The 25,821-nt window shown below is 58.2% G+C and overlaps 1 protein-coding gene across 20 annotated transcripts in view; it reads left to right on the forward strand.

Annotated features, from left to right (window-relative positions):
* TNS1 (tensin 1) overlaps positions 1-25,821 on the forward strand; it is a 197,063-nt gene that overhangs the window by 81,466 nt on the left and 89,776 nt on the right. For 15 of the 20 annotated variants that reach the window (XM_072813586.1, XM_072813584.1, XM_072813582.1 and 12 more), the window contains 5 exons: positions 2,607-2,648; positions 15,116-15,157; positions 15,939-15,989; positions 22,243-22,292; positions 24,529-24,700. In XM_072813586.1, coding sequence (XP_072669687.1) covers positions 2,607-2,648; positions 15,116-15,157; positions 15,939-15,989; positions 22,243-22,292; positions 24,529-24,700 — 357 coding nt within the window. Of the gene's footprint in view, positions 1-2,606; positions 2,649-15,115; positions 15,158-15,584; positions 15,743-15,938; positions 15,990-16,911; positions 17,086-20,704; positions 21,111-22,242; positions 22,293-22,419; positions 22,566-24,528; positions 24,701-25,821 lie in introns of those variants that run through there. The other 5 variants (XM_072813597.1, XM_072813601.1, XM_072813595.1 and 2 more) reach the window with 4 other exon arrangements.

Consider the following 25,821-nt stretch of genomic DNA (forward strand, 5'->3'; position numbering starts at 1 on the left):
GTGGACGGGACTTGCCCGGGTCTGGAGGCTGTGGCCTCCCCCTGCAGAGTGGTCCTGCGTCCAGGTCCCCTGCGCTCGCCCCAGCTCCAGCTCCAGCTCCGAAGGAGGGAGCAGAGCAGGGTGCTGCCCTGTGGGTGGCGCTCACTCCCACCCGGGGCCCGAGGGACCCAAACACAGTGGTGGGGGAGGTGGCATTGGGGGCCTGGCCCCATGGGGTTGAAACCTACAGCCCCTGAACGGGGTTAGGGACAGGAGAGGACGGGGAGGGGGCCACTGCTAGATGCAGGACTCCTGGCCCACGGGTGCCTGGTGGGGGGCGGCTGTGTCCCCCACAGCTGAGACCTTGTCTGGTGGGCAGGGCAGGCAGGGAGCCCTGAAGGCCACAGCCACCCCTGGGACCTTCCCGGCCTTCCCGGTCTGTTCTCCTGTCATTCTCCACCCCACCCCGGGCTCCGTCTCCCCCAGAAACTTCTAAACTCATGGCTTCATGCTTACGTTTATCAAGAATCCTGAACTTAGGGGGAGCATTTGCCCCTGTGTCTCCTCGTTCCCTTTCACATTTCATTTTGGGAACCAGAATGCCTGGGTTCACATCTTCACCACGTATGAGTGGTGTGACCTCGGGCAAGTTGTTTAACCTCTCTGGGCCCCTCACCTCAACTGGAGATGTAATAGTCCCTACCTTATAGGGCTGTTGGGAGGATTGAATGAGGTAGTATGGGTCGAGCATCGATAACAACACCTGTCCTTCCTGTGGTCCGTATTTAATCCGCGTTAGCCGTTGTTCCTTTCTTTTGGCCTCATATATGAGTCTCTCAGCCGCACCAAGGGGTCTCAGAGTAATGGTGAGTACAGGGCGATAGGTGCTGAGACTCAGCTGAGACTCAGCTCAGGCTTCTTTGCTGGAGAATGAGGTGGGCGGGAAGCCCATAGCAGGCCTGGGTCGAGAACCCAGGGATGCTAAAGCCCCCGGCTTCTCCACCCATTCCGGAGCTCAGGGCACAGCATCACATGAGCCCTGGCCCCTTCTGGGCTGGTGTGTCAAGCCTGGGGATCCCCTGGGCTGGTGGGAGGACAGGACTGGCTCAGGCATGGGGAGGGCCCGGCTGAGGGTGGCTTCTTGTGAACAACCAGCTCCATCCGAGCCTGTAGGTTGTCACCGTCACCGCTCCACCGGGGCGGTGGCTGGAGCAGGGGTTGCCCCCTGCTCCAGGAGGCAGCAGCCTCCTCTTCAGCGATCCAGGGCTTGTGCCCAGACACCCCACACGCCTGGGGGAGAGCCTTCCCTAGTCCCTTCTGTGGGCCCCTTGGGTTGGGAATTGGAGCCAAGATTGAGGTATGAGCTCCAAGAAAAACGTGTCCCGACTAGAAAAAAAGAGCACGCTGAGTCTCTGATAAAGGGCCCTGCTAATTGTCAGGGTAGTGGTTTGGCTGCCTGGCCTGGATGGGGGGTGTTATCTCAGGGGAGGGTTCAGAAATGCAGCCCTCCCTCCACCCGCCCTCGTCTGGAGGCCCGAGTTGCCAGCCCCCACCCTCCATCAGAGAGGACGGTGAGGGCGATGGTAGGAAGAACCGCTCACCCACAGAGGGTGCTTTCACCCCTCGAGGCTTTCTTTTGAGGAACTGGCAGGGGCCTTCCACCAACCTGCTTCCCATGTGCTGTGGGGACCCCAGACTCTGTCTGCAGCTTTGGGTGACATGCCCTGGCCCTGGGGAGAACCCCCTTTCTTAGAGGCCTTAAACATGTTTTTAAAAACTTTAAAACACATCTTAGTATATCGTAGAACATTTAGAACATAGAGCCAAGAAGACAAAATCCTTATTCTTGTTACCTTAACCCACTGTTATTAAAAATCCTGGGGCACTGGGACACCTGGGTGGCTCAGCAGTTGAACATCTGCCTTCAGCTCAGGGTGTGGTCCTGGGGCCCCGGGATCGAATCCCACATTGAGCTCCCCGCATGGAGCCTGCTTCTCCCTCTGCCTGTGTCTCTGCCTCTCTCTCTCTCTCTGTGTGTCTCTCATAAATAAATAAATAAATAAATAAATAAATAAATAAATAAATAAATAAATCTTTAAAAAAAAATCCTGGAGCACTGACCTATAGCCTTCCACATATTTTTTCTACAGAATTTAAAAATTGGGATATACGGGGCGCCTGGGTGGCTCAGTCAGCTAAGCTTCCAACTCTTGGTTGCGGCTCAGGTCATGATCTCAGGGTCGTGAGACTGAGCTTCGCCTCGGGCTCTGCGCTCTGCACGGAGTCTGCTTGAGATTCACTCTCTCCCTCTCCTCCTGCCCCCTCCCGTGAGCATATGCTCTCTGTCTCTCTCTAAAATAACTAACTAAATAAATTCTTTTAAAAAATTGTGATATATATTTCATTTCTGCCTTTGCCGCTCGCCCTCTGCCAAGTGTTATTAGCTGAGGGATCCCCCACGAGGCTGCAGAGTCTTCCAGTGACCTCTCAAGCTGGAGATGGTCGGTGTGCTGAGCCGAGGGAAGGGGTGTCTAGCATGGAGGGGGCCGTGGAATGATCTCAGGAGGCCCTGGTTTTCTATGGGACTGAAGGATGCTAACCTTGCCCTTTCTCTGTTCCTCCCACAGGTGGCTGCCCCCTGCATTCCTCCGTCCAGCCATGAACTGGTGGTGAGTGACAGTCCCTTCCCTACCTTGCTGGGCCCTCCCTCCTCTTTCTTCTGCTCCTTTGTTAAGGGCTTACATTAAACCATTAGACTGAAGCATGCTGCTAGCCCCAAAGGGTGCTGGGCAAGTAGGTAAGGAGGAGGAGGAGGAGGGGACACTTCCCAAGAAGTGAAGCTGGACCGGGAGGAAATGAGTCATGAGGTCCCTTCTGATGAGATGCAGGGCCTCCTATTTCAATTTGAGGCTTAAGTCCTTGGAAAAACCCATAAAAGGGCATCTCGTGTGCCTCTAGGCCTGGCCAGGGGCCTGTTGTTCTGTGGCTTCCAGAACCCGAGGATGGCATCTTCTACCTGCCTGGTCCCAGGTCAGGTACCTTCGGCCGGAGGAAGGGGAATGGATGGCCTGACCCACAGAGCTCGCCTGCCTGGGCAGTGGCTCATGTCTGGGTGGCGTCTTCCACCTCCCACCTCCTTCCACCTCCCACCTCCTTCCACCTCCCACCTCCTTCCACCTTCCACCTCCTTCCACCTCCCACCTCCTTCCACTTCCCAGCTCCTTCCACTTCCCAGCTCCTTGGCTGACTCTGCCTTTCTGCTCTGTCTCCATGTCTCCCACCCCTGCCTCCCCCATCAGGCTTCTAGAAAAGTGTGGAGAGGGGCAGAACTCCTATGATCTGTGGGCTGTGGAGAGGGGCCTGTTCCAGACTGATCCCAGCTGGGCTGATTTGGAACCCTGGGAACCTTTCCTCCCTCCTGGCCCTCTCGGGGTCTTCTCACCCTCTGAAGGCCCCTCTCTTCCCCCTCCCAGCGCCGAGGCAGGCGGGCCCTGGAAGCTGGAGGGGAGGGGTCTGCATGAGGGCAGGTTCATGTGTGTGTGTTTGTGTATGTGTTGGGTGGGGAGTGTCACAATCCACCTGCTGATACAGAGGAGCCTCCAGTGACACTGGCATGGGTGGGAGTCTGGGGGAGGGGGCAGGGCTGTCCGGGGATCCAGACAGGTTCAGAGGTCTGCACACTCGCTCAGCCTGGATCCTGGAGTCTCAGTCACGCCACCTGGTTTCTTCTTTCCCTCCAACATCCATTTGCCCGGTGATGATGGACAAGTCCTGCCCTCTTTCTGGACCCCGGCTCCCTTCCTGTCAAAGGGAGGAGTTGCTCTAGGTGCTCCCAAGGCCTTCTCAGTGGCGGGCAGTGTTCCCTCCATTGAAGGTCACTGCCGGAATGAAATAAAGTTTGTAAAAGTGCTCGTGACTCAGCCACCTCGGGCCCACGGCGGTGTCCTCCCAGGCCCAGGCCCTGCCGAGGCATTTCTTTTCCTTGCAGAGGAAGGTCCTCCTCCCGGGTCCCACTGGGCTCACACCCTTCTGGGTCTCAGCTCTGCCCAGCTGTGCCGCTCCAGATGTGGAGTGTTATTCGCACAGGGCCCAGTCACAGGTCATCTGGTGACAGCCGGGTGGGGTGGGGCATGTAGTGAGGCCAGAGTGCGGGCCTGGTTTGCAGCTGCCAGCAAGAAGTTGCTCTAGGACTGGGGAGGGTCACCGTGGCGGGCAGGTGGGGAGACGTTGGGGGAAGTGGGGAGCATGAGTCTCATCATTGCAACCGAACTGCCCCCTCCCCTCTGAGAACAGAATGTCCTTGGCGGGTCTGGGATAGCTGGGGGGTCTGGGGTTTAGGGATCTCCAGGCGAGGCAGATTCCTGGCCACTTGGAGTCTTGTGAGCTTTGTTTATGTGAGGAGGGGTCAGGGGTTGGGACAAAAGGGAAAAGGTTGGCATTCCAGCTGGAAGGACTGCAGATACAGACAGGATACAGAAGGAGCTCCTACCTGAGTGAGGCTGTGGAGTTGTCCCGTCCCTGGGACCCTGGGACCCTGTGACGGGCCCCACCTGAGCAGGGGGCTCTGACCTTCCTGGAGGCTGGGTCAGCCACCTGGTGGTGGAGTGGGGAGATTGTGGGAGATTGTGCTCCCAGAGGTTCCCCCCACCTGAATCAGAACAACGCCATCGCCCCCCTCGCCCCATGCACTGCATTCAAGGGTGAGGGCATTAGACTCCCTCCCTTTGGACCCTGGCTCCCCAGCCTCTGCTGTGTGACCTTGGGACACATGATTTGACCTCTCTGGACCTCAGTTTCCCCTCTGCAGATTGGGAGCTGGTAACAGCAGCTACCCTGGAAGGTCGTTAGGGAGCAAATGAATGTATTTTTTTTTTAATTTTTATTTATTTAAGAGAGAGTGCAGGTGCATGCAAGAGCACAAGGAGGGAGGTGGAGAGGGGCAGAGGGAGAAGCAGACTCCCCGGGAGCAGGGAGCCCTACTGGAGTCCTACTGGAGGCTCGATCCCAGGGCCCCAGGATCCTGACCTGAGCTGAAGGCAGACACTTAGCCGGCTGAGCCACCCGAGGATGTATTTAATTAATCTGTATTGAGGCCCCTCCAGGGGCTGCCCTCCTGATTTGGTGTAAAAGTCCAGGTTCTTGCTTTGACCTGTGCAACCCCACGTGACGGGTTTCCTCTCTGACCTCATCTCCTTTCTAGAAGCTCTCTCCTTCACTCACTGCTTCAGATGCCTGGGCTTCTTGTCCTTGAATGTAGCAGGCAGCGTCAGGACCGTCAGGACGGCGGCGCTTCCTGCTCCTTCTGGCCGAGAGGGTCTTCCTTCAGGTCCCTGGGAGGCTCCTTCCCTCCTGGGCGTGAGATTTCCCTCCCCCCAGCGACCCTGCCTCCCCGCCTTGCTCTCTCCATCCGTCCATCCATGGTCAGCGTCTGGGACGCTGTGCATCTCGCTCACTGGGCTCCCCTCGTCCCAGCACGAAGCCCGTGTCCGCAGAGGACTTTGGTCTGTTGTGATCACTGCTGCATCCCCCCACGCACGTAGTAGGTGCTTGGCGCGCTCGGCGAGTGGCTGGCACACTGGGGTTCAGCAAGCAGGGTGCTCAGCAAGCAGGACTGCTGTGGCTCCCGCTGCCGGGCTTGCTCGGGGGCGGGGGGCTCTTAGCAGGGGCTGAGCTCCCGCTGGAAGCTGCTGCTGTCCCCTGGGAGTGGGAAAGTGGCCCAGGGGAATCCGGGAGAAAGTTGGGCTTCCCCTAGAGAGCACCCGGCACCTGTTTCCTCAAGGCGGGCGAGGCAACTGCTTTGAGCAGGTTCACAAGAGGGAGGAAAGGGCGGGTTGTATTTTTCCTTCCTTTTCCATTTGCTGCCTCCCCTTCAGCCTCCGCAGAGCTGGTCTCTGGTCTCCCTGCCCCCTTCCCTTGCGCCTCACACTGTGTGTGTGTGTGTGTGTGTGTGTGTGTGTGTGTGTGTGTGTCTGTCGTGTTTTCTCCGTGTCTTTGGGGGGCCCCAGCTCTCCCTCTGGCCTTCCCACCCATCTTGCTTAGATCCTACCCTCCCTGGGATGGGGCGCCCTTGTCCCAGGCTCAGGATTTCTGCCCAGCGTGGGCCTCCCAGACACGGTTTCCAGCCCGTGCCAGGCCAGCCAGGGCAAAGTGGCTTAATCTTCAACCCATGTTTTCATCTTACTCAACAGATGTTGCCCAAGGCCTTGGGTAGAAGGGTCCTAGGGTCATGTCCCTCCTGTGGGGTCCCCCGGTGGGGGCAGGATGAAGAGGGGAGAGGGTTTGTTTGCCATGGACACTCCTGATCCTTGGAAATTGCTGAAGCAGCTCTTCTCAACTTCTGAAAAATAAGAGTCAAAAGGAATTTCCCGAGCGTGATAGCCAAGTGGAGTGGCCGCCGAGGTCGGCCGGATGGAGAGCCCTCTTGCACACACAGCCTGGCACCCAGGAGCTTGGGCTGGAGACAGATGGGTGTGCATCTCCTCACCAGACCAGCCCCTAGGCAGGTGCTCGAAATGTCCTTGGAATGAACTGGAGGTCGGGGGAGTCGAGGAGTGTGTAGGGGCAGGAGGAAAGAGGTGAATGGGACAAGGGGAACGCCAGGCTGGATTCACCCATAATAGCAGCCAGAGTGCTAGTGAGAAGTTACCCCTTGTATGGAACTTTCTAGCTGCCAAACATTGTTCTGAAAGCTTTGCAAAAATAAACTCATTTATTCTTCATGACAACACAGCAAGAGAGATGCTGTGATTATCCCAATGATACAGAAAGGAACGGAGGCCTCAGGCCACAGAGCTATGCAAAGGGGGAACTGGGATTTTGACTGGGTCGTCCAGCACCACAGGCCACCCCTCCTGACCATCAATCATGACAAACATCATTCGCTTGCACGACTCCTGCGGTTTCCAAGGCCCTTCCCCTGACATCAGGCCATCCGGAACCCACTGTGGATTGTGTGCAGGTCTGGGCACGTGCGAGAGCCGCCTGGGTCGGCGGGAGGAGCATGTTGTGCTGAGGAACAGTGTGGGGCTCAGAAAGGCTAGGCGACCTACCTGTCCGTGGTCACACCGCCGTCGGGGAGGTGGGGTGGGTAGTGGTGTGCTGGGTTTAGATTCCTGCTTTCTCCCCAGGGTCCCCTAGATACTTGGCTGCTGTTGTAATACTGGATGCCTGCAGGTGGACTTTTCTGGGATTTCCTCTCCTCTCCTTTCCTTTCTTCCTCCCTCCCTCTCTCCCTTCATTTATTGGAAGTATAGTCGACACACAGTGTTACATTAGTTTCAGGTGGTGGGATTTTTTCATTTTTTTTTCTAAACACAGTGCCAATCACAAGTCCACCTAGCTAGCTCAGGGCCTGGGATTTAGAGGAGGGTCTGTCCCTCCATTCTGTCCATCCATCCATCCTACTCACAGACATTTCCTGAGCTCCCACCTCATGCCAGCTGCTGTGTTTTTATTTTTTAATTTAATTTATTTATTTGAGAGAGAGACAGAGACAGAGACAGCAGAGGGAGAAACAACATGTGTGGCAGAGGGAGAAGCAGCAGCAGGCTCCCCACTGAGCAGGAAGCCCAACGTGGGAGTCGATCCCAGCACCCTGGGATCACGACCTGAGCCGAAGGCAGATGCCCAACTGACTGAGCCCCTCAGCTGCTTTTTTTTTGTTTGTTTTTTTTAAAGATTTTGTTTATTCATGAGATACACACGGAGAAAGGCAGAGACACAGGCAGAGGGAGAAGCAGGCTCCATGCAGGGAGCCTGATGTGGAACTCGATCCCAGGTCTCCAGGATCAGGCCCTGGGCCAAAGGTGGCGCTAAACCACTGAGCCACTGGGGCTGTCCCCTACTCTTTTTTTTTAATTTTTAATTTTTTTTCATCCCTATTCTTGTATAAAAGATTTTATTTGCGAGAGAGAGAGAGAGAGAGCACATGTGTGCACGAGCAGGGGCAGAGGGAGAAACAGGCCCCTTGCTGAGCAGGGAGCCAGACGTGGGGCTCGATCCCAGGACCCTGAGATCACGACCTGAGCTGGGCAGACGTTTCACTGACCGAGCCACCCAGGCGCCCTGGTCCCCGTCCTTGTATAAACATCACCCCTCCGTCTCCAGAACTCTTATCATCTTGTAAAACAAAGCTCTACTCACTCGATAAGAAGGCTGCTTCCCCTTCCCCAGGGCCTGCCAACCACCCTTCTACTTGGTATCTCTATGAATTTGACCACTTAAGGGCCTCATGTGAGCAAACTCATATGTGTCCTTTTGTTTCTGGCTTGTTTCACTTAGCGCTGATGTCACGATTCCCCTGTGCTGTGTGTCAGAGCGTCCTTGCTTTTCAAGGCTGAATAATATTCCATGTGTGTCTGTGTCATGTTTTGCTCACACATTCGTCTGTCGGTGCACATTCGAGCTGTTTCCATGATTTAACTCTTGTGCATAATGCTATTTTCTTGGGAGTAGCCATCCTCATGGGTGTGAGGTGGTGGTCCTGAGATTTTCAGATGGTTTTCCCAAGGTGCCCTAGTGTTGGATCTGAGGCAGGAGGGCACCACGCCGCCTCACGGAGGAGGAGGAGGAGGAGGAGGAGGAGGAGGAGGAGGAGGAGGAAATGTTAGCCCATTCCGGAGAAGTGTGCAGAGCTCCCAGCCCCAACGATGCCGTCTTACCCTCCATTAAGGAGGGTGATTAGCAGGCGCTTTAGTTTGAACTCCAGGCTCTGATGAAATTTCATCTTCTGGCAGTGAGGGCCATGAGTAGCCATCTTGGGAGATTCTAGAAAACAGAGCAATACCAGGAGAGACGAGCCCAATAGAGCCTTGCTTTTCAACAGGGAGAGCACAGTGATCATTACATTCCAAAGAAGATTCCTAGAGTGGTGAGGGAGGCTGAAAATCTCAATTTGTGCAACGGGGCTGCATGATCTGGAGAAGGAAAATATGGAACAGGTGCAGAATGGGACTGAGAACGTGGGGAAAGGCAAATGGCCTATTTGCTGTTGCTCTCTGGAGGAGAACCTAATAGATGTTCTTGCAAAAAAGGAGGAGACTTGAGTGCAAAGAAGAGCCTTCTAACATCTACAGTGGCCCAGAGGGGCTGTTTGGGGCAGTCGCTGTGTGTTGCCACAACCCATACTCGCCAGCACCTACTAGGTGTAAGGTGGGAGCTGATAGCATGTTCCTTCTCAGGGGCAGTGCCTGTTGGAAGTCCTGCCCTTGACTCGGCTGCAAAGGGACATGGTTCCTGGAGGTCAAGGCATCCATGAATGTGTTGATCGCCATCCCCGGGGCATCCGTTGGGAGAGACCCAAGTCAGGTGAAGGGGAGCCCTGGGGAGCCGTGTTCAGTGGAGGGAAGAGAGAGGAGTATGAGATGGAAACTAATGAGTGCCCAGCTGGGGGCTTCCGACCAGAGGCAGCCTTGGGGGGCCAGGGAAGGAAGCAATCAGTTTATGCTTGGGGGGTTGAGAAAGCCTGTCTCCTGTTCCAGGCTTAGTTTAAGATTTGAGCAAATGGGAGGGAGGCGGGCAGGAGGATGGGGAGCTGACCCAGAGAGGGGGCAGGGCCTTGGTACGAGTTACTGAGCCTGTTGGGAGCCAAGGCAAATCCAGAGTAAATATTTTTGGCCAATCTGCGCTTGCTGGGGGGTAGTGGGGGCCAGGCAATGCTGTGTCATTTTGGTTGTCATTTGGTCATTTGGCTGTCCACTGGCTGGGCGCGCCGGTGGAACTGGTGAGCGTGGGCGGGAATGGAAGCTGAGTGAACATGGCCACATGGGGCGCGTGTAGAGGAAGGGGCCAGATAAGGGAGGAGTCCATGCACTGGCCAGGGGAACTTGAACTTGAGCCAAGCAGTAGGGCCATTGTGGGTCCTTGAGTGGGGAAGTGGCCCAGAGCAGGATCTGAGAGTTGCTGCCAGCGTGGGGCGTGGCTCGGGGTGAGGGGGTGCGGGAGGAGTGCGGGGCGGACCCCAGGCTGGCGCAGGTGCAGGTGCTCCGCTGGAGCAGAGAGGATGTGGACTAGAGTGGCCGGAGGGGCACGGAGGAGGGGCCTGGGGAAGCGCGGCCTCCCGTGTCCTGTGAGGGGAGAAATCCTCCACCCTGGTCTGGCCTGGCCGGGGAGCGCAGGCCCCTCCTGCTGTTGCCCCCTGTCTGCCAGGGGTTGTGTGCTGGGTCCCTCCGGGTGAACTGGGTGAACTGGGGCCGGCCTGAGGACAGGAGTGGGCTTGCCTGGGCCCCTCCCTGGGGAGGGGGGGGCGGGTGCAGGGAAAATCAGGCATCACATTTCATTTAATCACACCCAGCCTGTTTTGTTTGTTTTGTTTTTTTGTTTTTGTTTTTTTTTCCCCCCCTCTGGTGGCCTAGGCCTGCTGAGAGAGGATGGAGCCCCCAGAGCAGAGGGCACCCAAACACTTCATGGGGAACCAGGGTCCCGGCTTCCCTCGCACCCTGGCGGGGCCTAGCCCTGCCTGTTCTGAACCCTGCCTGTCTCCAGTCCCCAGCCCTCAGTGCTGCTGTCCACCCCCAGGGGCTCCTCTTCCTGAGAGGGTGGTCATTTACACTGGGGGGGGGGGTAACAGGTGGGGAGATGGAGGGCAAACCCAGGCTTTGAGGTGCAGACCTGCAACGAGCTTCTGCATCTGCCCAAAGGGGCTCAAAGAGCTACCCGAGCAGCCCCAGCTGCTGCAGGTTACTTTGTCCTTGTGCGATGATGCAGCTCACACCCCCAGGGCTGTGGGGTCTGTACTGTGCCAGCCCGGCCGCGCCCCCCGAAGTGCCCAGTAAATGGCCCTTCCCTTTCACTTCCAGCCCCTCCCTTCATCTGCTTAGGGTTCTATTTCCGGACCCAGTGAGCCTGGAATAATCTGCTGTGGGTCCTGGGGCTGAGGACACCCCAGCCCTTGCCGGCCCTACCTGCCGGCTCCCACCAGTGCCCTTCCCCTCCTGATAGGCAGCGCCACTTGTGATCTCACAGTGCGTTGCCATGGCAGCAGATGTGACGTCATGGGGTCTTTTTGGCCCAAATAGCTGCCTGGATTCCAGGCCTCCCAGGGGGCAAGAGTGGGGAGGGCCGGAGGGGTGGAAGGGAGGAGGGTGTGAGGAATTTCTGGACAGAATGTTCCTCCGGAGGCTGAGTCCGCATTCTGCGCCAGACCCCTCCCCCCAGCCCTGGGCTTGGGCATCTCTCCCCTCCCCACCCCCCTGTGGCCCTTGCCTTGCCTTTTCCTTCCTCCACAACAGCAGCCCACAGATACATTTTTTTCCCAGCCCACCCTCCCTGCAGGCCACCAACATGTACGGCACGAACGTCTGGGCATCATCCCAGCCACCCGGCCCCTTGGGCCCACACAGTCAGGGGTGGGTATGCATGCACAGAGGGGGTGTGCGTGGCTTTTTTTGGAAAAAAAAACTTGAGGAAAGGATGTGCAGTTTCCCTTATCCGCCCTGTGGTTCTCAACCCCTCACATTCAGGAAGTTCTCTCTGATGTCTGATGTCAGGGTCTCCTACTGCGGTCCATTCCCTCTTCCTATGGCAGTGCCCTGAAGGATCTGAGGGACCTGAGACTGCTCGTCCTTAAGTCACAGGAAGCTTGTTCCCAACGGGAGGGCAGTTGATGGAAAGGACCTCTCAGCGAGTGTAGGTCTTCGTCAGGGAGGGGAGAAAGAAGCTGAGCGGGGGACGGAGGGTTCACATAGCAGCCGAGCAAGTTAGTGAACGTCCCGGGCCGTCTGTCTCAACTGCAAAGTGGGGTCACGCTTGCCTCCCGGGGTGGTTCCGAGGACTGATGGTCAAGAAAGTAAAGAACTTGATATTATGCCTGGATCATTAGCACTTAGTGAACACTTGGTATTACCGCGTTGACACTGTGAAAAGGCACCCCCAGAGCAGGCAGGAAGAGGTAAGGTGAGGGAGGCCCGTTGGGTGGAAAATTTGAGGAGGCCTTGCTCTGAGGGTTGTGTGGGCGCACCTGGGGCAAGCTGAGAATGGCTGCCTCCCCACATTTTCTGCCCTAAGCGCCTCCCCCTACTCCCTGCTCCCTGCCTTGCCGTAGACTTCCACGTTTGAGACCCCAGGGCAGAGTCAGCTGTGAGGTGCGAGGTCTGGCCGCCAAGGGACACCAGGTCCGAACCCTGCCACCTGCTTGGAATTGTCCTGCCTGGGGGGCAAGGAAGATTCTGGAAGACTCCTGGCAGGGGTGGGCATTGGCTGTTGCCCTCAGCTTTGGAAAGCCTGGAGTCCTGAAGATGGAGGCTTTGTCGGGGTGCCTGGGTGGCTCAGTTGGTTAAGCGGTTAAACACCTGCCTTCAGCTCAGGTCGTGATCCCAGGGTCCTGGAATGGAGCCCCTTGCTCAGCGGGAAATCTGCTTCTCCCTCTCCCTCCGGGCTCTTCCCTGGCTTGTGCACACACGCTCTCTCTCAAATAAATAAAACCTTAAAAAAAAAAAGATACAGCTTTCGTCCTGGGCTTGGATAGGGGTGGGGCTAGATGTGGGGGTGCTGTCTCTGTCTGGGCTCCATCTTTTGCATCCTGGTACAGCTGAGTCTCAGGGAGAAGGAAGAGGAGAGCCCGCAGGGAGGTGTTCTGCGTGGCTAGGGACTGGGGTGAGTGAGGTGCAGCAAGGTGTGCTCAGCGGTGGGCCTACAAGCTGAGCCTGGGTGCCAAGCCCTGTATTGCCATGGACCTCACCATGAGAGGCTGGGCGAGTCATACTTCTCTGTTTCTCAGTTTCCCCATCTGTGAAACAGGGAGGGAGGAGATGGTGTCTGAAGTCCTTCTCAGAGCTGGTGTCCTGAGGAGTGGTGTGCAAGGATGGTGTGTGTGTGTGTCCTGGCCAAAATCCAAGCAGAGATGGAGATTAGAGACATTGGCTCCAGAAGGTCCGCAGGTGCTCGCTGCATTGTTGTGGTGATCATGGTCAGGGGGCCAGCCAGGGAAGATAGGGAGGGGCTGTCTTGGTTAAGTCACTCAGTGGATATTTGCTGAGGCCCTACAGTGTGCCAAGCCCAGGCCTAGGCTCCGGAGGCTTTGGGAGCTTACGTTGTAGTGGGGAAGGAAGACCCTAAATGAGATGAGAAAGTGAAATATATAGTGTGTTGGAGAGTGAGGAGTTCTAAGCAGGCAATTAAACCATGCAACAGGGATACGGTATGTTTGAGTGGGTGTGTTTCCACCTGCCGAAGGTGAGCTAACAGCCCAGGCCGAGTGGGTCTCTCTGGCCATGGGAGCTCTGGCTCTGCCACCTTGGGACCCAAAGTGTGGCTTCTCTGGGAGCTTTCCTACAGCATGGCCAGGGGCCTGGGGCAGGGGCAGCACAGGGGAGACCCTGCCCTGTGCTACGCGTCCCTTGCCTGTTCCATAGCCAGCAAACCCAGAGCTGGCGGCGCCTGGGAAACAGAGAAGCAGGACTTCAGTCCCTGGAGAACTGGGATGGGGAGGGGTGGGGAGCTCAGCTTGCATGCTGGGCTGGGTTTGCAAACACTGCGGGGTGGGGGGTGAGGGGTGGGGGGGTGGGGGTGGACAGGGCTTTTAGCTCCTGAGGGGTTATTGGAAATTTTTACCTTCTCGGAGAGCATCTCAACCAGTAAGTTGAAGGCATCTGGTGGCTGGCCCTGTGGCAGCCCTCCAGCTGGCACGGGGAGGGGTGGGGGCAGAGGGGCTGGTGCTCAGATGATTGCTGGCCAGGAGGGAAGTGTCTCTTGCAGTGCTGAGGCCTGTGGTTTCTAATATTGACTCGTCTCCCTGGTTCGCATCGTGCCAGACTGGGGAGGGGTGGAGCAGGAGGGTCAGGGTGGGGTCGGGTGGGCCTTGGGAGTGTGCAGGGTGGAGAGGAGAAATAAAAGCTCACATTGACGGAGAGCTTCCTAAGTGCCAGGCCTGTGTTCTAAGTGCTTAATGTCCTCCGTGTCGTGTGGCGCTCACAGAATAGCGCTCAGCCCTGCTGAGGAGCAGCAAGGCCAAGGTGACCTACGCGAGCTCTCACAGTTAGTAGTGGAGAGCGTCAGGACGGGGCCGGCTGCCGGCAATGCTGTTAGCTTAGACTCATCCCTGGGCCCGGAAACCTTTGAGGACTGTGCTTTCTTGGGTCCCACCATAGGGCCGCTGGATTAGACCCTCTGGGCAGGGCCCGCCACCTGTGTCCTCAGCCCTCCAGGTGATTCTGAGGGCTGCTGGAGACTTCTGTTGTGCCCAGAGCCGGGGCCTCTGAGGGGGCTTTACCCAGAGCAGGAGGAGGGGCTCTTCGGGGCCTGTCACGGGCCCGGGGCAGGTGCTTTGTCCCCACCGTCTCCGTCCCACCGCATTTCTGTCTTCTCTGACCACTCCTGTCTAGTCAGGCTGGTTAAGGGTGAGGGCTTTGGAGCTGAGAGATCTGCATTCGAATCACAATTCTGTGGCGTAAACTCCGCACATGGAAGGTTCCTGGGATCTGCCCTCCTTGTTGGGAGGAGAGCTTGTCGGAAGAGTGTGGGGCGGGGTGGGGTGGGGGTGTGGAGCCGTTCCCCAAGCAAGGGCCTGGATGTAGGGGTAAGCAAGGGGGTCCAGGGGACAGGTCGGACGGGCAGAGCTTTTGGGCATGGACTCTGAGGTCTGCGAGGGGCAGGGCTGGTGGTGGAGGGTCATGAAAGCCTGCAGAAGAGTTAAGACTCTGGCAGGCCTCACCCTGGGCTGTGGGGATTTCACACAAAGAGAATGAAGCCCTCGGGTTCAGATCCTGTCGTCACCAGTAGTAGTCGATGGCCCTGGGCCACTCATGTAACTTCTCCTTTCCTGAGAAGCGGGGCTCAGAGGTGATCAGGGGACCCACCTCACTGGGTTCTTGTCACGAATAAATGAGCCGGTGCAGGGGGAGAGGTCCGGCACGTAGGGACAGGCCTGCTCTCTGCTCCTCTCTGAGGGCTCAACACCGATTCACAGGCCTTGTGAGGTTTGTCGAGCTGGGTGGTTCTACTACCAGTAGGGTTGTTTTTTCATTTTCCAAACTCTGCCTCCTGAGCTTGGGGCTACCAGGTTACGTCTGAGCCTTGGGTTGGCACCACGGGCCCTGCCCCACGAGGCTTTCTGCCCGTCACGGCCACCAGCCCAGGGGAGACAGCCGGTGCGTGGCTGTTGGCCCTGAGACCTCACCCCGCTTTCTCCCTGTGTTCACAGCCCATCAACGCTGAGAGCGCCCCGAAGAATGTAGCCAACACGGTGAGTGGCAGCCCGGGCCCAGAAAGCAGAAGGGCAATTTGGGGTGTGTGGTGGGGAGTGAACAGATGTGTCTGGGGATATCCTTCTGGAGGAGATTTGAGGAACTCGGGGTGAGGGGAAGGATGGGGAGGTGGGTCGTGCTGGGAGCCGGGCATCTGGCCTCACTTGTGTGCTCGGAAATGGATTGCCAAGGAAGTAGGCAGGGCGGTGGGAGAGGCCAGTGGTTAAATGTGGGTTTCTTTATTAAATATGTAGAACGCAAGAAGGCCGGGCAGATGTTCCCAAACAGATCTTTCTGACTTAGCAGAAAGACAGATAATTTCCCAATTTCCTCAAGGGTGCGTGGAGGAGGAAGGGAAGAGAGAGTGGGTGGGGCGTGCAGCGGGGAAGCTGAGGTTAGCAGCCGAGGGGGCACCTCCTGGCCACGGCCGCGGCGCAGGAGGTTGGAGGGCTCGCGTCCAGATCCTACCTCCTCCGCGCTGCTAACTGTGCGACCGTTGGCAAGTCATGAGCCTGTGTGTGCCTCGGTGTTCTTACGTGCAAAATGGGAGTAAGAAGGTCTGGAAGAGTGGCCGTGAGACACAGGTGAGACAGCGGGTGAGCTCTGAGGGGCTTTTAGTGGACAGGGAAATGCTAAACACACGGCTAAGTTCCCTCCCGGGCCCTTCTGCTACCCCCCTTCACCCCCTCGCCCCTGCCAGACCCGGGAGGTGAAAGACCAGGTTACCTTTTGATTACTTGCCTTGCCTCCCCCCTCTGACTGCTTTTTCTCTGTCTTCAGGGAGAAGGAGCTTTCCGGAGTGGAAACACACGGAAAAGCCTTGAGGAAGACGTAAGTACGGGAAAGGGAAGGATGTGTCTGGGCTCACGGTGCCCTCGGGGGAATTGGGGGTGCAGAAGATGTCTCATACCTGGCTCCTTCGGGGGAGCATCCTTGCCTCCTTTCCAGAAGGGCAGCAGGGGTCACTCGGCTCTGTGGCTGAGCCGGGGAGGAGGGGCTGGGGTGAACAGGCCCCAGGTACTTATGCACTTACGGACCTCAGTCTTGGCTTTGGCCTCCGGCTCAGCTGGATCCAGAGCTCCTTTGCCCATCCCTTTGCCAGACCTCTGTGCCCCCGGGTGGGGAGGGAGGACGGAGAGGGAGTGCTCTTCGAGGGCTGGCTTGGTGGTGAGCAGTCACCAAGGTAAGGCCAAGGGAAACGGGCAACACTGCAGCAAGAGAGACCAAGGGCAGAGGTGAAGAAGGATGCCTGGGCTCCTGGAGGGTCATCAGACCTTGAGGAATTGCAGCCTCTGCTTCTGGGGAGAAAAGAGTCTTTGAAAACGTGAGAGTCTCTGTGTGACTTAAATGCCATTGCTTCGGGAGGCGGCTGCAAGATCCCGCTGGGCTCCTCGGGCCATGCATTCCTGCTGGAGGTCAATGGGCACATTCCTAAACCGAAGGAGCCCCCAGGGCAGGGCAGAGGGGGCTCCCCCAGGACCCTGCTTTGAGCAGCGGTCCCGCCTGGGCTTGCCCTCACTACGTCCCTGGGGGAGACGCCCCAGCGAGTTGGGCCTCTCTCTTTCTCTGACAGTTTGCCCCTCTGCTGGCCTCTCCATCCTTGCCCGCCCTGGTCTGCAGAGGAACAGGGAGTGGTTTTGGCGGTTGGCACAGGGGGAGCTGTTGATGGCATGAGGCCCTATCATCTGACAGCTGCCTGACCCACGGTGGGGAGGGCCCTGGAGGGAGGTGCTGGGGCAGCAGGAGGCAGCTCCCGCCGGCAGCCGCACTTCTGTGGTGAGCCCGAGCCCGTCGCCACTGCCACATTGCCCTGCCACATTGCCCCGGGGCAGCCCTGCCAGGTGGAGGCCTCCCCGGGGCCTTCCCCGGCCCGTCCAGATGCAGCAGGAGCATGCCTCTTAAATTAGTGGGGAAGGCTCTGTTCAAGGTATGCGCGGGGCCTCTGGGCGCAGAGTGCAGGTGTCGGGGTGGGCCTCTTGCCCAACTCTGTGATCTTTCTGGGGCTGGGATGCAGGTCAGAAATCAATTTTTGTGCGCACCTACTCCCGAGGACGAGCTAACTTAATGCACACAAAGCATATAACTCATGCTCAATAAACACTAGGCGTTCTTATTACTGTTATTTTGACTAAGGCTCGGGAGGTGGGCTGGGTGATTTTTGGATTCCCGGACACACCCCCCCACCGTGGCAGATGCTCTGGTCCCATTTTTCAGATGGGAAAACAGAGTCTTGAAGGGGCTCAGTGACGGGATGAGAGCCTTCTCCATCCCTTCCTGGGTCTGCTGCTCAGATCTGGTGCTGCCCGGCTCTCCCAACCCTTGGCCAGCGGAGGCTGTGTGAACCGAACGTTTTACCCAGTGGTCTGAGCACATTGATAAGCCAAGTCCTAATGCCGCTGCTTCTCACAACCCCAGCCTGGGCCCGATAGAACTTGTCAGATAAAGCTTCAGCGAGAGAGAGCGAAGTTAGACATCATGAAGAACTTTTTGACGCGATGGTGGGTATGACCTTGGTCCCGGGAAAGGAAGAAGTGGCCATTTAGTTAGGACAAGATGTTTTTTTTTAGAAGAAAATGTTGTTGATCTGGGATGAACGTGGGTGCATCTGGGCGTGCCAGGGTGGGTAGGGGTTGTGTCCTGTCTGGACCTGGGACGAGGGACAATGTGAATTTTGGCTTAGCTAGTCTAGTCAAGGAAGCCAGTGGAAGGCTAAGCAAGGGAGCAGGTTCCAGAATGGCCCGTGTACTGCCAAGGAGGGAACACCTGAGGTCTAAAGCTCCCGCACACCTGTCCCGGGTTGGGGGACCCCAGGGCATTGGTGCGTGCCGTGCCCAGCCAGGGGCCCCCTGCCGTCTGCCCCGCGCGAGGGGACCCGTTTTGGAGGCTGTGCTCTTGCAGCCCTGGGCCTACTGGTGAGCTAGTGAGCCTGTTTGTTGAGCTGCTTTCCTGTCTCTGGCCCGCGGCCCAGGACTCACAGGGCAGGAATGGCTGTTTTCCTCTAGCAGGGTTGGTGTGTAGAGAGGTTTGTGGACCGTGTGCTGTGTCGCACTTTGTTTTGGAAAAATCCAGGCTGGTGGGCAGGAAGGAGAGAGGAAGGGGTGTGGCTGGAGGGGCTGGTGGCGGGTGGGGGTGAGAGGGGGTGGCCACAGCCCCTGGAGGAGAGGTAGGAATGGGGACGGGCCCCTGACGTCGATTGGGCCCCAGTTTCTGGCTGCCTGACGCGGCCCCTGGTGTTTCTGATGGACCCTCCTCCCAACTGTGCCCCCTGGGAACTGGGGCTCAGGAAACGCGCCTTTTTTTTTTGGTCCAGAACTGTTGTGTTTGGTCTGCGGACCTCAAAGGCAGGCAGGACTCTTCTCACAGTCGTTTTGCTCTAAAGCAACCCCACCCGAGTCCTGGGGTTCCTGCTCCTAGTGGTGGTGGGGAAGGCAGATGAGGAGCCTGGGGCCACAGACCCCGGCCTCTCAGGAGTGTCTGAGGGTGGTCGCGGGGGGTGGCGGTGGTGGGTGGAACAAGGCAGAAAGAGTCGGGTGGCGAGATCCCTGGGTGGCGCAACGGTTTGGCGCCTGCCTTTGGCCCAGGGCGCGATCCTGGAGACCCGGGATCGAATCCCACGTCGGGCTCCCGGTGCATGGAGCCTGCTTCTCCCTCTGCCTGTGTCTCTGCCTCTCTCTCTCTCTCTCTCTCTCTGTGACTATCATAAATAAATAAAAATTAAAAAAAAAAAAAAAAGAGTCGGGTGGCTGTGCAGGAGGAAGGGTGAGGGTTAGACTCCAGGAGGAACTTCCTGACGGTAAGAGAAGCAAGACACCGTTTTGGGGGGAAGGGGTCAGGGTGTGTGTGCAGAATTTCCTTTCATGCTGGTCTCCCAGTGAGAGAGGGACCGTGGTTTGGTGGTGACCGTAGGGGAGGGTCCTGGTGCCTAGGGAGTTGAATCAAGGTTGTATGACTGCTTTCTGTCTTGGGAAGGGCCAGGACGAAGTTAAAACCTGCTGGGTAAAGGGCTTTGACCACAGCCCCAGAGAAGAGTGGGAGAACTTCTTTTTCAAATAAAATCTTTGTAAAGCCCTCTGGTGGTTTTCCCTGGAGGCTGTAGGTGGAACAGGTAAATCACCTGAGATCACAGGAGCACCGGGCTCTACCCATTTTACAGCTTTACCCTGAGGCCCAGCAGCAGCTCCTCGTACCAGCTCGCTCTTTCTTTCTTCCTTTTTTTTTTTTTTTAAGATTCTATTTATTTATTCATGAGAGACATAGAGAGAGAGGCAGAGACACAGGCAGAGGGAGAAGCAGGCTCCCTGCAGGGATCCCGATGCAGGACTCGATCCCAGGACCCCAGGATCACGCCCTGGGCCGAAGGCAGACGCTCACCCACTGAACCACCCAGGCGCCCCATCCTCATACCAGTTCTTGAAGAGTGTTTTCCTCCATGGAATATAAGTTCTCCGAGGTCAGGGATTCACCGCTCTGGTCCCCACATTGCCCGGCACACAGCTGGTGGCACTCGGTGACAGTTTTCCGAGTGCGTGATTGTGCATGATGATGGGCACCAGAGGTGACCGGTCTCGACTCACTCCCAGCCTCTTGGGAAGAGCCCGTGTGGTGAGGTGCGCGGCGGGGTGGGTGGGGGGCATTTCTGGCCTCGTGTGTGAGGTCACCTGCGTGTTTGGAACTTTCGGCTGTGCTTGCTCCCAGCCCCACCCCCTGGAACTGCGTGCGGTTCTCCACGTTCACTAGACTCAGACTTGTCACCCCTGTAAGTCTGCTTTCTGCCAGTGAGTGTCACATGTCCCCAAACTCTGCAGAAAACAGGAAGCCCCGTCAGTGAGAGGACAGCCCAGTGATTCAACAGGGGATGACCATCCAGCTGTTCCCATCCCCGTCATCTAGTGGGGTCACGGTCCAGGGCAGCTTCCTCCCCTGCCTCCCCTTCCCTGGCCAGCCTGGTGGAGCAGAGCCGGCTTGAACTTTGTCTTATCACCTCTGGAGGCGGCATGGCCAGACTCTGTTGGGGCCAAGTTTTTATTTATCTTCCCTGGCTTTTTTGGGGTGGGGAGGCTGAGGAATGTGGAGTGTTGTAACGTGGGGGGGGGGGTGGAATGGAGAAACAGGATCCGGTGCTCCTGCCCCGTTCTTCCTTTTCCCCCCTGTGCCCCGGGAGGCTCCTGGCTCCCCTTGGCTCTCCAGTCCCCTGGCCAGGCCCGTCTCAATATCACATTGTCTCCCTGCAGCTCCGTGGCCAGGACCCACGGCCCAGGCCACACCTCAGGCCTCGGCTATAGCTGCGGCTTCCAGTTGTTTGAAGCAGCTGTGGTGGCCTCCTCCAAAAGTGGCTGTGGATCTGCAACAGATGAAACCCGAGGGCCTATTTATAGCAGGGTGGCCCCGGGGCCTGGAGCAGGGCCTAGGGTCTGGGGAGGTTCAGCGACTCCTCATCAGGGACCAGTGAAATCAAGACGGATGAAGTGTTGAGTCTCTATGTTCCTCCGGGTGGGCAGTCTTGGAACAGCCTGGTTTGGGGCTTGAAAACCAAACGTGATCCCTCCTTACCACCCCCGCGCCCCTGTGCCTGACTCATCCAAACCCAAGTCGTCAGGGCCAGGGGCTGTGGAGACGGAAACCTGCTGCCCTGACAGTCCCACTTGGCTGTTTGTTCCCCTTGCTGCTGCTGCAGAGGCTGAGCAGACGAGAGCTGGGCCCTAGCCCACGCCGAGGGGCTCTGGGCGCCGCGTCCTCCCAGAGGGCTGGATGGAGAGCCCTCCTCTTAGGGGGGCTGCCCTGACTTCGGGCTCGGCCGGGAGCCAGGCCTCCAAGCCTACCCACCGCTGCCTCGTAGGCGCCGCAGGGCCCTGGGGGAGGCCGACAGGGGCTCCTCTTCTCCGCGCCCCCGTGGCCAGACCCAGGGCCTGAGGGTGAATCCTGCTGGTTGTAGACTTCCCCAGGACTCAGGGGGTGAGTCACCGTGCCTCAGTTTCTCCTCTTCTTGGCAGACTGGTCGTGTCTCCTCCGAGAGGTGGTTGCAACTGGGTGGTTGGGAAAGGCTGGAGGTTTGGAAGGTGTTGATGGGCTCAGAGGGCTCTGGCCGGGCCTGGGAACTAGAAGCTGGGTGCTTGATTCTGCATCAGTGAGGTGGCTGACGGGGTGGGCGGCTGCTGGTGGTAGAGGCGATGTGGGGCTTTGGTTTTCTATAGAGGTGAAGGTTGGTTTTATCTCCAACTACCCTTGTAATTGTACTACTATAGAGGGGCCCTATATGCAACTTCCTTTTCATCTTCGGACAGCTCTGTAAGGATCGCCCCATTTTACATGTGATGTTACAGAGGCTCTAAGTATTGCAAGGCTGCCTGGAGGGCCGCTGCAGGACCCCGACCCTGTACCATCGGGTTGTCTTGGGCTGTTGGGACCCCAACTTGGGTCCACTTGACTAATTTTCTGCAAGTTGACAACCCTGGAGATGGGAGCGGGTGAGGGTTAACAGCCAACGGGCGGCAGGTCCTCAGGCACATGACTTGCTGCCCAGCACTGGTCTCGGCTGGTACGTGCCACCCCTCGCTGCTCTCGCCCCACAACTTTTGATTGAATGGCTCAGTGTTGCTGCTTTGAAGGGGAGGAGTGCAGGGTGATGGTGGTCGGTGGACAGACGGTCAGAGCTGGACAGGGGCCTGCTGTACCAGTCTGTCCTCCTTCCAGGCTTGCAGTGTGTATTCTCCGCTCGGGCTTACTGTTATGGTGTCCAGGGAATCAGGACGAAATGTGTTTCCATCCGCTTAGTGACTGTTTTATTGAGTGTGTGTACTCAGTGCCGATGGCACCAGCCCAGGCATTTCTCAGCATTTGGGATTTCTTCGTTCCCCCGGGAGGGAAAGCGGGGCCCTCTGGGGGCTTGCATGCACACTCACAAGGAATTGGCACCGATTGCTTTTGGCTTTAGGTTGCCGTGTTGCCTGGGTGTTAGGGTGCCTGGGCTGGAATGTTGGCAGAGAAAGGAGAAGAGAGTCTGTGTTTGTCTGCAGCCCTGACTGCTCCCGTGGACGGCTCTCCACCGGCCTCCTCCATAATGCCGCTTCTCTTTCCTCTGTCCCAGGGCACCACCAGAGTCACCCCGAGTGTCCAGCCTCATCCCCAGCCTATCAGGTATGCCTGGCCTGTGTGGGGGGCAAGGGGTGGGGGTGCCGCAGTGAGGTCACTGTGGGTGTTTCCAGCAAGTCATGCCTTTGGTTTTCTGAGACCGAAGTCATAAAGCCACAGGTAGGGGGCATGGGGAGACGTGCCAGCTACAGGGAGAGTATGCAGGTAGATGCCTCTTGGAAATGCTCATGTTTTGAGTTCTAGCTCGAAGCCAGGCCTTGAGCTGGATTCTTTATGTCCTTGCATGATCTCATCTAGTCCTTGCAACAACCTTGCAAGGTAAGTATTTTATTCCCATTTGTCAGATGAGGAAACTGAGTCTCTGGGAGGTGAGGTGACTTGTTAAGGGTCACGCGGTCACCAGGACTTGGGTGTATGTTCAGGACTGGCTGGCGTCAAGGCCTGTGCTACATCCGGGTCGTCTTCGTGGGCAGGGGGTGTTTGATGTTGGAGGGTCATTTATAAAAGCCAAGTTCTCTGTCTGGCTGGGCTGGGGGAGGGGATGCACAAAGCCCAGTGCCTTGCTGATCCAGAGTCTCTTTTCCCTGTGTCCAGGTTCTGTGGTTTTCTGGCTTGGGCTCTTCCCTTCTGCCTCACTTTCACTCCCAAGGCTCCCGAGATGAGTGAGAATCTGGCTCCAGGGAAACAGAGCCCCAGCCAGCGACGGCTGGTGTGTAGCTAAAGCCCCCAGTGGGCCGTGGCCCAGCTGTCAGCTGCCCACAGACCCCAGGGGCCCTTTGGAGAATCCCCTTCCCTGAGGGCTGAGAACCACCCCGGGTTGGTGGATGGGTGCAGGGTGCGATGCTCAAGTTGTCCAGGCGGTGGCACTGCTCGGCCTTGGACACCCCCCCCCCCCCCCCCAAAAAAAAAAAGGCTGGAGTGAGAACTTTATCTTAGGGACAAGGAGTCATGGGAGCTCAGAGGTCAAATTCAAACTGGGCTCCTTGCCACAGCCCGCTGGCCCCTCTACCACTTGGCTCCTGTCCTTGCCACCGTGGAGAAGCCATACCTCACCCCTGGCTCCCCTGGCTCCCAGCCCTGTATACACACTTGGGCTCAGAGGTCACCCTGGTGGACATCTGGACTCTGCCACTGGTGCCCCCCCCATCTCTTTGACATACCCTGGTGCTATTTCTCTGCTGCCCCCACCTCTAGCCTCTCCTTAACCCTGCGGTAGTGAAAGATTGTCAAAAGGAAATGTGAGTGCTGCCCACCTTGGGTAGAGAGGGGGAAGTGAGACAGTGGGGGTTTGGTGATGGGGTAAGAAGGTGAGAGGGTAGGAAGGGTAGGGGATGCCCCCAGGAGTCACAGGGGGCCTCAGAATGGAATTCCAGTGTCCTGAGACCCATTTCCCCTTCCTGGGCCTCCCTGCTGGAGGAGAAGCTGGGTGAGGTGTACAGGTGTGAACCCCCACCTCGCCACACCCAGTGCCCAGCCCAGGGGCTTTCCACTTCTTTTAGGAGCTCAGGTGGAGCTGGGATGTCTGGGGACCACCCACCTGCCACCACCACGGCAAAGGCTCAGCACCCTCTGCTTCCTGGGCCCTTAGAAATCACGGAGGCCAGTGCCAACACACAGGCCCGGCAGGCAGTGGGAGCTGCCGGAGTGGGAGAGCGCCAGGGAACACGGGGCAGGAGCCGGCCTGCCTCCGGGGAGGGCTGGAATGTGCGCCGCGGTCTGGCTTACCTGGAGCCCAGGCGGGCGAGCGTGTCACCCGAGCTGCCCTTTCCCCTGAGCGGCCTCCCCGCCCACTCTCCGGTTCAGGAGCGAGGGGAGGGCAGCACAGTGCTCAGCTCTGGGATGCTGGGCAGCACCCAGCTCAGTTCAGTCCTCTCTAAAACCTGTCCCGGGATCCTTGGAGAGACTTTTGCCAGACCCAGTGGCCACAGTGTGTTGGAAGGCTGGGCTGGACTCCTGGGCTCCTGGCTGGGTCCCGTCCTGGCCCTGGCGCTGACCTCTGGGATCACAGGTTGAAGGCAGTGCCAACAGGATCGAGGGGCCCCTAGGGTTGCTGTCATGGCTGAAATGGCCTGGGATCCTTGCAAGCCCCTTGCCCAGGTGCACCCGGGCTCCCAGGCCGGCCTTGCCGGTTGCGCGGGCCTTGGCTCTGGGTCTGGGAAGAGCCAAGCCTCCTGGGTTGGAATTGCAGGCCACATGTGGGGTGTTGGGGGTACGGCCACCTGAACCTTGCCCTGAGGATCTGGGTGCTGACCTGCACCCCCTTCTGCCTACCGTCTCTCAGAAACATGAGTGTGAGCCGGACCATGGAGGACAGCTGTGAGCTGGACCTGGTGTACGTCACGGAGAGGATCATCGCCGTCTCCTTCCCCAGCACAGCCAACGAGGAGAACTTCCGGAGCAACCTCCGAGAGGTGGCCCAGATGCTCAAGTCCAAGCATGGAGGCAGCTACCTGGTGAGGAGGGGGCCTGGGGCCCCCTGTCCTTTCTGCTGGCCGCCCCCTCGCTTCTGGTGGCTGGGCTCAGCTCCAGCTTTACTGTGAGGAGTGTATCTGTGGCTGGGATGGGGCATCTGGCCCCGTTGCGTGTGCACGAGTGCCCGTGTACGTGTGTGGTGACCAGGAGGAGAGCATAACAACAGGAATTCAGGTTACCGAGTGTTCCCTGTGAGGCAGGCCCTGTCCTAACTGCTTTCCACGTATTAACTTCACACTCACCCTAGAGATTGGGTTTCATTGGAGCACATGTGGGGTATAGGGCGGTGGGGTGTCGCCTGCGGTCACAGCGGCAGCAAGTGGCAGAGCTGGTGCACCGTCAGGGCCTCTGAGGAGGCTGAGAATCGCGTTGTGGCGACGGGTGGCGTCTGCAGGGACCTTGTGATGCTGGCACCGGGGCGGTGCCTGGCCCAGGAGAAGCACCTCGCCCATGTGGGTGATCTCTAATGTCGGAGGGCCGGCGTGAGGGCCCCGAGGAGAGCTCAGTTCCACGTAGCAGGGAAGTACCTGTGGGATTGGGCTGGACCCACTGGCCAGGAGGTGCGGGCTCCGGGAGCCACCCCACGTGTGAGCCGAGGGGGGATCGGGATGTGCGGGCTCCGGGGACCACCCCACATATGAGCCGAGGGGGGATCGGGAGTTGTGGGCCCTGGGGGCCGACCCCCGTGTGAGCCGAGGGGGGATCGGGAGGTGCGGGTTCCAGGGGCCACCCAGCCTGTGAGCCGAGGGGGGATCGGGAGGTGCAGGCCCCGGGGGGCCGCCCCCGCGTGTGAACTGAGGTCTGGGAGGCCGTGTGAGGTCCCTGGGGCTTCCGTAACAAATGATCGCACCTTGGTGTCTGCAAACAACAGAATTGATTTTTTCATGGTTCTGGAGGCCGGAAGTCCAAATCGAGGTGTTGGCGGGGCCGTGCTCCCTCTGAAGGCTCTCCAGGGGAGCGTGCCTTGCCCCTAGCTGCTTTCTGCTGCCTCCCAGCAGTCCTCGGTGACCTTGGCTTGTAGCCCCATCGCTCCAGGCTCCACCTCTGTCCTCACACGGCCTGCCTTCTTTCCCGTATCTCTTGGTGGTTCCTCTCCGCATCT

The sequence above is a fragment of the Canis lupus genome, chromosome 36 (assembly GCF_048164855.1).
Source record: "Canis lupus baileyi chromosome 36, mCanLup2.hap1, whole genome shotgun sequence".
NCBI lineage: Eukaryota > Metazoa > Chordata > Mammalia > Carnivora > Canidae > Canis > Canis lupus.